Source organism: Macaca mulatta, chromosome 14 (genome assembly GCF_049350105.2).
Source record: "Macaca mulatta isolate MMU2019108-1 chromosome 14, T2T-MMU8v2.0, whole genome shotgun sequence".
Classification (NCBI taxonomy): Eukaryota; Metazoa; Chordata; class Mammalia; order Primates; family Cercopithecidae; genus Macaca; species Macaca mulatta.
In genome coordinates this window covers 6,868,802-6,876,355 of record NC_133419.1, presented here as the reverse complement: position 1 = coordinate 6,876,355, position 7,554 = coordinate 6,868,802, and the positions used below count along the sequence as shown (strand labels likewise).

Below are 7,554 nucleotides of genomic sequence, written 5' to 3'. Positions count from 1 at the left end.
GGCTCTCAGCGCCACGGCTGGGGCGGAGAGGGCCCGGTTCCCACCTGAGGCTGATGGCCCACAGAGGCAAGTCAAACCCTGTTTAGTCACACCCTCCCCACTCCTAGTCTCCTCTTCCCCTTTCTCTGCCTGGCCCACCCAGGTTTAGCTGAAGAACCAGACCCAGAAAGGCTCAGAGCTGAGAGCACAACTCCAAATCATCTTTTATTAATATAAAAAGGGCATATTTAGCAAAAGACACACAGATAAAAGAGTCACTATGGCTCAGGACACAAGGCAGTGAGGTGCCAGGCCTGAGCCCCTGCTGGGGGAGAAGGAGGCTCGGGACAAAGTGGGAGAAGGGCTGGGAAGGGCTGAGCGGTGGGGACCACAGAAAGTTCCGGTGGGCAACACTGTTGGCAGGTCATGGGTGGGACTCATGGGGACCTCGCTGCTAACTCTTGTTGTGGGGGGATGTCCTTAGTGCTGCCACCTGGAGAGCCGCTCCTTGGTTCCTGGAGGGGACCCACCAAGGGACACAGGACAGGAAGCCCAGGATGGTTAGTGCAACTCGGGATGAAGGCCAGGGAGAAGCGGGTGCTCTGCAGTGGCCGGGAAAGGTCCAGACGCTGAGGCCGGGGCGCTTCCTGTTACGTGCGGGCGTTCCGCTCTGTCTCTGCCAGGCACTCTCTGACTAGGGCCCGAGCATGGATGATACCTGGTGGTGGGGTGGGGTCTCAGCAACCCTCCACAGCCCCACCCACTGCCCTCCAGAGGAGGACCCCTGCCTCCCCACTCCCTTTCCCCTTTCAGCAAGAGAAATTCCAAACTAATGACGGCTAGATGAGATTAGAGGTTTGGTTAATCCTCAAGGTTGCCCTGTAGAAGTACAAATTCCCAGGCTCTTCCCTGGAAATGGACGCAATTTCAATTCGATTCAAAACACCTCTCTGGGTAGTAATACTGGCCCTCCTCTAGGCTTGGCTCAGGTGGCCTCCGGATGTCTTTCTTTCCCTAATGGAAGATAGTCCAGTGTCGGTTTCCTAAGCAGGGCGGCCTGGCCTCACTTACCTCTCTTCAGGCGCTCCATGGCGCTCTTGCTGCCAGCATATGTGGGCCGGATCTCTTTGCCCATCTCCTCTATGACTGACAGCAGGTCCGTGTAGGTGCTCTGGGAGCCCTGGGCGCCGGGTGGCTTCATCGCCTATGTCAAAAGAGAACAGGGCAGTGAGCTCAGGCACCTGGCGGGGAGGGGGACTCCAGTCCCCATCCATAAGCAAGCCTTTGGCCCCACTCACCTGCACGTAGCCCATGGAAGGCGGTCCAAAGTCGTTAAACAGCGGTCTAAAAGGAGCGGCGGCTCCTGGCACTGAGCCCGACGGCGACGGGACGCTTCCTGCAGCAACAGGCGCGAGTAAGAGGTCAGCGCGGGGCAGGGACGCCGCCTCCCAGCTTTTCCAAGCCCAGGACCGGGTTCGCCCGATTCCCTCCAAAGGATGCTTCATTCCAGGCTGATCAACTTCAGGGACAAATCCCTCCCACTGCGCTCCACCTACAAGCCCTTACGTGACCACGCCCACTTCACAGGCCAGCAAACTGAGGCTCAGCGAGGGTAGGCGGCAAGCCCAGTATTGCAGAACTCAGGCCGTCTTCTCTTCGAGACCTCGACCGCCCGGCAGGCGAGCAGGGGTGGAGCTGGATCCTCACCTGTAGGGACCGGGGTGCCCGGCCCAGGGGTGCTGGAGCCAGGGGTGCTGCTGGGGGCAGGGGCGATGGGTTTGTAGGACATCCCCAACTCCTGGGCGCGGCGGACGCCAGCCGGCCGCTCCTCGGGGGTTGGCTGCCGGGCCGCTCAGCCGCGCTCTGATTGGCAAGCGGGCTGCACGCCCCTGGTAAATAGAGGTCTGGCCGGAAGGGCGAGCGGGCACGAATGCTCCCTCACTCCCGATTGGTGGGCGAAGATGTCACTCGAGCCTCCTTATTGGCCGAGACCTGCCCCAGCAGGTCGCAACCGCCGCCGATTGGCCTCCGCCTTCCGGACCTCGCACCTGTCTGCTCCGGATTGGGCGGTGGCCACCGCCCTCCGCAATTGGCGAGTTCGCGGCCCGGGCCGGCGCGCTTTCAATCCGATTAGTCCCCAGGCCCTAGAGGCGGGGCCTCGGGAACCCGGACCCGGGGCTGGGCCGCCGGTTCGCGCCGAGGGTGTCTTCCCGGGCGCGGGCGCCACCCTCGCGCCTCACTAGCGCTGCTTCAGACGTCTGCTCCGCTCTGCCCAGTTTCGGCCCAGCAGGGGTTGCTGTCGCCGCTGCCGTGGCCGCTGTCACCGCTGCCGTGCGCGCTTCTCTGCTCCGGGGGCCGAAGGACGCAGGGCTTTGACGTCCCGAGCCCCGCGCCCCACCCCGTGCGCTTTTACGTCACCTTTCACCGGTTCAACACCCTCTCCCCGATCTGCGCATGCGCCCGCCCGAGGCCTGCGTTTGTTCCCATGGCAACGGGCCCTTCATCTATGCCGCCGCGCACCGTTCTTCCTGAGGCTTGGCTTGTCCTCAGGTCCAAGGGCGACCTCAAGGACCCCTTTGCCCTCACCCCCAAGGCCCCGCGCCGCTGCCTCAGTTAGTGATAATGGCCGTAGGGCAAACAGGGATTACTTGTGTGCCGGGCCCCGGACCAAATTGGTCAAGAGCACAGACTGGAGCCAACCGCCTGGGTTCGAATCTCAGTACCACCCCCACTAGCGATTTCCCCCAGGCAAGTTTCTCACCTCAGTATGCCTCAGTTTCCCCATCCGTAAAATGGGGAAAATGACAATCTCATTGGGTTGTGTGGATTAAATGAATAGTCATAAAGAGCTTCCTGTCCCACTCCAGGGCCCCCATACCTTTCCACTCCACCACTCAGACCCCTCCCCTCAAATCTCATTCGCCATAAACTTAGACCTCAGACCCTCCTCCACTCACTAACCCTTTCTCCCAGGCTCCTTCCCCAAACTCAGACTTCTCTGGCCTTGTGTACCTTCATGCTCCCAGCTTTGTAGATCTTAATCTCCAGGACAGTCATTCATTCATTCATTCATTCATTCATTCATTCATCCATCCATCCAACAAACATGTTCTGGCCCGGCGCGGTGGCTCACGCCTGTAATCCCAGCACTTTGAGAGGCCGAGGCAGGCTGATCACGAGGTCAAGAGTTCGACCTCGTGATCGAACATGGTGAAACCCCTGTCTCTACTAAAAATACAAAAATTATCTGGGCGTGGTGGTGGGCACCTGTAATCCCAGCTATTCGGGAGGCTGAGGCAGGAGAATCGTTCAAACAGAAGTTGCAATGAGCCGAGATCGTGCCATTGCACTCCAGCCTGGGTGACAGGGCAAGTCTCCGTCTCAAACAAAAACAAAAACAAAACCCAAGAAACCACACAAAAACCATGTTCTGACTCCCTCCTCCATCTCATGCTTTGTACTGAACCCTGAGGTTAAAGAAATGAACAGGCCATGGCCTCTGTACTCAAGGAGGCCTTATTCTCTGAGACAGTGAAGCAACATCTTCCTTACATTGCAGTAAGTCAGTGGCCACAAGGGAGAACGGGACAGGGTTCATTGGAACTTAGAGGAAGGGCCTGCCGGGTGGCATCACAGAAATATCTCCAGAGCAGGTGGCATTCGAGTAGGTGAGGGTGGAAGCAGAGACCGAGGGGACACTCCAGGTAGAAGGACTGGCATGTGCAAAATCTTAGGAAATGGGAGAGCACAACATGTGCTTGAGAACCAGCCTTTTTCTTTCCTTTTTTTTCTGCCGGAGAGTTCACTGGGAAGTGGAGGTGGAGCCGTGGACATAACCGCAGGGGCAGGAAGGGCACCTTAGGTGACCTGGATGTAAGGAAGCTGAGTTGACCACGGAGTCCAGTGCTTCCCTAACTCCAGCCATTAGGAAAACTCCATCAGTTTTGCCATCTATTTAACATTTCCTTTTAATTAATTCACTTTTAAAAATCTTAAATGGAAAGGAAAAGGAATAATGTCCATTTAATCGTGTGCTCACTATTTATAGTTTTCTAATACATATTCAAACTGAACACTGTTGAAAAGGTGTTGATTAGGTCACCCAAGGACTTCTGCTCCTACCGGTGGCACTGAGGGTGCGTGCCAGAGAAATCTGCTGTGGATAGTAGGTGAAGAGGAGACACTGAAAGTTACACCTTCTTTGGGAACCACCAAGCCCCAACTCCCTCTGTTACAGGAAATGGGTCTGGATCCATATCCCACTAGAGGGTTCTTGGATCTTGCACAAGAAATAATTTAGGGGCCGGGCGCGGTGGCTCAAGCCTGTAATCCCAGCACTTCGGGAGGCCGAGACGGGCGGATCAAGAGGCCGGGAGATCGAGACCATCCTAACACGGTGAAACCCCGTCTCTACTAAAAAAATACAAAAAACTAGCCGGGCGAGGTGGCGGGCGCCTGTAGTCCCAGCTACTCGGGAGGCTGAGGCAGGAGAATGGCGGGAACCCGGGAGGCGGAGCGCTTGCAGTGAGCTGAGATCTGGCCACTGCGCTCCAGCCTGGGCGACAGAGCGAGACTCCGCCTCAAAAAAAAAAAAAAAAAAAAAAAAAAGAAATAATTCAGGGCGAGTCCACAGAGTAAAGTGAAAACAAGTTTATTAAGAAAGTAAAGGAATAAAAGAATGGCTACTCCGTAGACAGAGCAGCCCTAAGGGCTACTGGTTGCCCATTTTTCTGATTATTTCTTGATGATATGCTAAACAAGGGTTGGATTATTCATGCCTCCCCTTTTTAGATCATATAGGGTAACTTCCTGACATTGCCATGGCATCAGTTTACAGATGGGAGTGTAGCAGCGAGGACGACCAGAGGTCACTCTCATCACCATCTTGGTTTTGGTGGGTTTTAGCTGGCCTCTTTACTGCAACCTATTTTATCAGCACGGTATTTATGACCTGTGTCTTGTGCTGACCTCCTGTCTCATCCTATGACTTAGAATACCTTAACCATCTGCAGCCCAGTAGGTATCAGCCTCATTTTACCCAGCTCCTATTCAAGATGGAGTTGCTCTGGTTCAAACGCCTCTGACATTTCCACACCTTAGACCTTCCTACTTTCTCCACTGCCCATCATATTAGTCACTGCAGCCTTGACCTCCTGGGCTCAAACAATCCTCTTGCCTCAACCTCTCAAAGCGCTGGGATTACAGGCAAGAGCCACTGGCCTAATTCCACAAACAAAACAAAATGCCATAGACTGGGTGGCTTAAACAACTAAAATTTATTTTCTCATGGTTCTGGAGGCTGCAAGTTTGAGATCAGGATGCTAGCACAGTTGGTTTCTGGTGAGGGCTCTCTTCCTGGCTTGTAAATAGCCACCTTCTGGCTCTGTCTTCATATGTGCTCCTTGGTGCAGAGAGAAAGAACAAGCTTTCTAATATCTCTTCTTATAAGTGCATCAATCCTGGAAGCTGGGCAGGAGGTGCAAGACTGTAATCTCAGCTACTTGGGAGACTCATATGGAAGACTTGATTGAGCCTAGGAGTTTGACTCCAGCCTGGGCAACATAGTGAGATCCCACATCTAAAAAACAGAAGGGCCAGGCTTGGTGGCTAACTCCTGTAATCCCAGCGCACTGGGAAGCTGAGGTGGGAGGATTGCTTCAAGACCAGCCTGGGCAACATAGTGAGACCCTGTCTCTACAAAAAATACAAAAATTAGCTGGGTGTGCTGGCAGATGCCTGTAGTCCCAGTTACTTGGGAGGCTGTGGTGGGAGGATCGCTTGAGCCCAGGAGGTTGAGGCTGCAGTGAGCCTTGATTGTGCAACTGTACTCCAGCCTGGGCAACAGAGCAAGACCCTAGCTCAAAAAAAAAAAAGTGAAAAAACGAAAAAAAAGGACACTAATCCTATCAAATCAGAGCCCTACCCTTATGGCCTCATTTAACCTGAATTACTTCCTTAGAGGCCTATCTCCAAACACAGCCACACTAGGAGTTAGGCTTCAGCATATGAATTTTGGGGAGACACAAACAGTCCATAACACCTATGTTTGGGGGAAGGGATTTGCTTGGGAGGTGCCTGAGGAGTTTAATCTTGAATTTATTTATTTATTTATTTATTTATTTTTGAGACAGGGTCTTACCCTGTCACCCAGGTTTGAGTGCAGTGGTGCAAACATGGCTCACTGCAGTCTTGACCTCCTGGGCTCAAGGAATCCTCCTGCCTCAGCCTCCCAAAGTGCTGGGATTACAGGCGGGAGCCACTGGCTTGGCCCTACAGCAGGTTCAGATGTCCCTCCTCCTTGGAGCAGTGGGCTATGGCAGGAGGGGCACAGAGTTCTCTGAGAGGGGTGGGTGGTAACAACTGTGGCCTATCTTAGAGAGAGGACTCTGTCTAACTCGAGGGAAGGTAGCACAGGTTCCTTGGTACAATGCTTCAGGGGCTCCCCTCTGGTCTCAGCCCTCAGACCCAGAGCTCATCCCCTGGATTTTGCAGCCTTTAACCATTGCAACCTCCAAATCAGAAGTTGCAAAGTGGGGCCCACCCATCTATGGGCTAAATTCAGCCCATAGATGGGCTCTCGTTGGCTTGCCTAGTGAATTAAAACTTCATTTTAGTGACCAGCATTGTATTTCTATACAATCCTTTCAACTTTTTTCGTATGTTTGAAAGTTTTTTATTTTGATACGGTAGACTTGCTGTGTCGCCCAGGCTAGAGTGTAGTGCCTTGATCTTGGCTTACTGCAACCTCTGCCCCCTTGGGTTCAAGCGATTCTTGTGCTTCAGCCTCCGGAGTAGCTGGGACTACAGGCGTGTGCCACCACACCTGGCTAATTTTTGTATTTTTAGTAGAGATGGGGTTCGCCATGTTGGCCAGGATAGTCTTGAACTCCTGACCTCAGGTGATCCACCTGCCTTGGCTTCCAAAGTGTTGGGATTACAGGCGTGAGCCATAGCGACCAGCCAATTTATTTATTTATTTAGAGACGGAGTCTTGCTCTGTCACCCAGGCTGGAGTGCAGTGGCGAGATCTCGGCTCCCTACAACCTCAACCACCTGGGTTCAAGCGATTCACCTGCCTCAGCCCCCCGAGTAGCTGGGATTACAGGTGTGCACCACCACGCCTGGCTAATTTTTTTGTATTTTTGGTAGAGTCAGGTTTTCACTATGTTGGCCAGGCTGGTCTGGAACTCCTGATCTCAAGTGATCCACCCGCCTTGGCCTCCCAAAGTGCTGGGATTGCAGATGTGGAGCCACCATGCCAGGCCTGTTTGAAAAGTTTTGCAATAAAATGTTGAAAAATCAATGGATGGGCCAAGCACGGTAGCTCATGCCTGTAATCCCAGCACTTTGGGAGGCCGAGGTGGGTGGATCACGAGGTCAGGAGATCAAGACCATCCTGGCTAACACAGTGAAACCCTGTCTCTGCTAAAAATACAAGAAATTAGCCAGGCATGGTGGCACACGCCCATAGTCCCAGCTACTGGGGAGGCTGATGCAGGAGAATCTCTTAAACCTGGGAGGCGGAAGTTGCAGTGAGCCGAGATTGTGCCATTACACTCCAGTCTGGGTGACACA

At 53.7% G+C, this 7,554-nt stretch overlaps 1 protein-coding gene across 5 annotated transcripts; it reads right to left on the bottom strand.

Annotated features, from left to right (window-relative positions):
* Positions 1-179: 179 nt before the first annotated feature.
* Positions 180-2,324, bottom strand: CDK2AP2 (cyclin dependent kinase 2 associated protein 2). 5 transcript variants are annotated; one of them, XM_077960720.1, is made up of 4 exons: positions 1,536-2,324; positions 1,278-1,375; positions 1,051-1,183; positions 180-697 (listed from the first exon to the last, which is right to left on the bottom strand). In XM_077960720.1, the coding sequence occupies exons 2-4, from the start codon at positions 1,290-1,292 to the stop codon at positions 630-632; spliced, it is 216 nt and encodes a 71-aa protein (XP_077816846.1). In that variant the 5' UTR covers positions 1,293-1,375; positions 1,536-2,324; the 3' UTR covers positions 180-629. The 5 variants fall into 5 exon arrangements, with proteins under 5 accessions (XP_077816846.1, XP_014969006.1, XP_077816845.1 ...); XM_015113520.3 differs by having other exon boundaries at positions 1,546-2,324; NM_001266586.1 differs by having other exon boundaries at positions 202-697; positions 1,687-2,233.
* Positions 2,325-7,554: the final 5,230 nt, after the last annotated feature.